Consider the following 2,588-nt stretch of genomic DNA (forward strand, 5'->3'; position numbering starts at 1 on the left):
CGCGGGCGCCGGTGTCGCCCGCCTCCGCGCGCCGCAGCTCCAGCGCCGCCTCCAGCAGCGCGTCCCGCAGCGCCTTGAAGGACTGCTTGCAGACGACGTTCGCGAACCACGCGACCAAGCCCGCCGCCGTCTGCTGCAATTCCACGTCCGCGCCGCAGCGCAGCGCCACGGAGGACGCGGCGTCGACGACGGACGCGCGCGCGCGCGACCCCACCGTCGTGCACACGGCCATGTGGCGGATGGCCCGGTGCACGATGGCCCGCGACCCCTTGGCCACGGACAGCGCGAGCGCGCGCGCGCCGGCGACGGACGGCCGCAGCAGCCCCGCGCAGCCCCGCACGGCCCCGCGGTGCGCGTCCATCATCTCGCGGAGCGCCGCGCCCTGGGACCGCAGGCCCCGCAGGATGGACGAGACTCTTTCTCGCTCGATGGCCTCGTAGCGCCGGCACTCGGCGTACAAACTCGCGAGCGCGACGTCCTCGGCGCCGCAGTCCTCGAGGCGCGCCTCGACCTCGTCCCGCGCGACCTGCCGCAGGATCTCCTTCTCCGCGTCCTCGAGGTTCAGCGCCGCGTAGGCGTCGGCGTCGGGGTCGAGCGCCGCCTCGGGCGCGCTGAGCGCGTTCGGGGTGCAGGTGTAGAGCGCCTCGAGCTCGTCGTCGGGGCGCAGCGCCTCGGCTTCGTCCGGCGCCGCGACTAAGGCGTCGTCGGGCTCGTTGTCGGCCCCGGAGCCTGGTTCGGCGGGCTCCATGGGCCGCCGAAGCGCCGGCCGGCGGCGGTCAACACAGATCAAGGCGCATGGTGAAGCGCTTGTGGCAAAACTTTCAAAAGCGGTCGACGCCGTCGTTTGCGCACGCGAAAGTCACCCGCACGACGCGCCGCGGGGCGCCCCGGCGCCCGCCATGGGCGGGTCCACTCCGCCCCCTGGAGTCCCACACGACAAGGCCCACCTCAGAGGCGTCCCCGTGCTCATGACTAAGGCCCAGGTCGACGAGTCGGGTGTGCCAATCCTCCAGCGCAAAGACGGCATCACGCTCACGGCGGCGCGAAATGAAGGATTCTGCGGCCGTTTGTTCCGGGGCGAGGCCCTCCAGGAGACGCTCGACGCGGGCCGCGAGGGAATGCCCGTGGGGCGGACCCCGCACGCGTACAACGACGCGCTGCACGCGCTCGCGAAGGAGATGCAAGCCAAGGGCATCGGTCTCGAGGGCGGGGAGCATCAGCATCGGCTTGGTCTCCTGGCGTCCGCGGACATGCGGCACTCGCCCATGAACCCGGAATCTGAGGTATTTTCCGTGTCGAAACAGTGTGTTTTTGTCGCGGGAGTTCACGCGTTCGCGCGTCGCGCGGCCGCGCGCGCCCGACGGCGGCCGCTCGTCGGGGCCCGGCGGCTCGCGGCCGCGACGATAGCGCGCGCCGACGAGCGAGCGAACGGCGCGCCGGTCGCGTCGCGCGGTCGCGCGCGGTCGCGCGCTTGTGGTCATTGTTGACCTTCACTTGCACAGGCAGCCAAATTGGCTCGTCGGTTTCAGGCGGAATGGCGCTGCGTCGAGGCCATGGTTGCGCTGCCCGCGGTCGACCACGTGCGCCTCTTCGCGAACGGCGAGACCGACCACGGTGTCGACTCGTTGGGCCCCCACGCCGACTCCATCGTGGCGACGATGAAGTTGTACGAGCGGCTCCGCGAGCAGCACCCGGAGCTGCCGCCGCTGGAGTTCCCGGCCTCCGCGACGAGCGCCCAGCGGCTGGAGCTGTTCAGGGCCTGCGTCGCCGACGGCACCTACGGCGTGGAGCAGTGGCGCTGCGTCTACAGCGACATGGGGTGCCACCTGTACATGTTCGCCGCGCCGGTCGACAAGCTCGGCGACCCGATGCTCCGCGCGCGCGACGGCGGCGTCTTCGCGATGACTGTGCTCGAGGTCGAGCCCGAGTCCCTCTACGCGCTCCCCGCCGTCATGGCGGGGCAGCAGATCGTCGCCGCGCTCCAGCTCGACGACGACACCTTCGTAGCAGTCGTCTTCTTCCACGCGGTCGCCGCGCTGGGCGCGAACCGCGGCGCGCTCGTCGGCTCCAAGCTCATCCTCAGGGGGAAGGCCAAGGAGGAGCACGCCGCCGCCAAGGCGGCGCTCGCCCGCGCCCTCGCGTGCGAGGAGCAGTCGGAGTTTGACGTCGCGGCCGCGAACGCGGCCCTCTCCATCGACGATGGCTCGCGCGCGGACTTCGTCGACGGCGCGGGCCTCGGCGACGCGGCGCTGTCCGTCGACGACGCGGGCTTCGGCGACGGCGCGGACGGCGTGGACGCGATCATCGACGCCGCGGCGAGCGGCGACGTCTACGCGCTGGAGATGCTCGAGGACGACGCGGACCTGGGCGCCGCGGCGAGCGGCGACGACTACGCGCTGGAGATGCTCGAGGACGACGCGGACCTGGGCGCCGCGGCCCTGGGCGAGGACGACGCGGACCTGGGCGCCGCGGCCCTGGGCGAGGACGACGCGGCGCAGCTCGTCGCGCTGTTGGTGCAGCTTGAAGACGTGTCGAAGCGCGACGACGCGTGGAAGGTGCTCCTCGACGACGACGCGATGGCCCGCCTC

General features: G+C 72.5%; 1 protein-coding gene across 1 annotated transcript in view; it reads right to left on the reverse strand.

The window, feature by feature from the left end:
- The window catches only part of AURANDRAFT_64581 (hypothetical protein), a gene marked incomplete at both ends in the record, with an annotated part of 3,433 nt that extends 2,685 nt beyond the window's left edge, over positions 1 to 748 (reverse strand). The window contains one exon of the mRNA XM_009039090.1: positions 84 to 748. Within this exon, the coding sequence (XP_009037338.1) occupies positions 84 to 748 (665 nt within the window). The remainder of the gene's footprint in view (positions 1 to 83) is intronic.
- Positions 749 to 2,588: the final 1,840 nt, after the last annotated feature.

The sequence above is a fragment of the Aureococcus anophagefferens genome (genome assembly GCF_000186865.1).
Source record: "Aureococcus anophagefferens unplaced genomic scaffold AURANscaffold_10, whole genome shotgun sequence".
NCBI classification, from domain to species: Eukaryota; class Pelagophyceae; order Pelagomonadales; family Pelagomonadaceae; genus Aureococcus; species Aureococcus anophagefferens.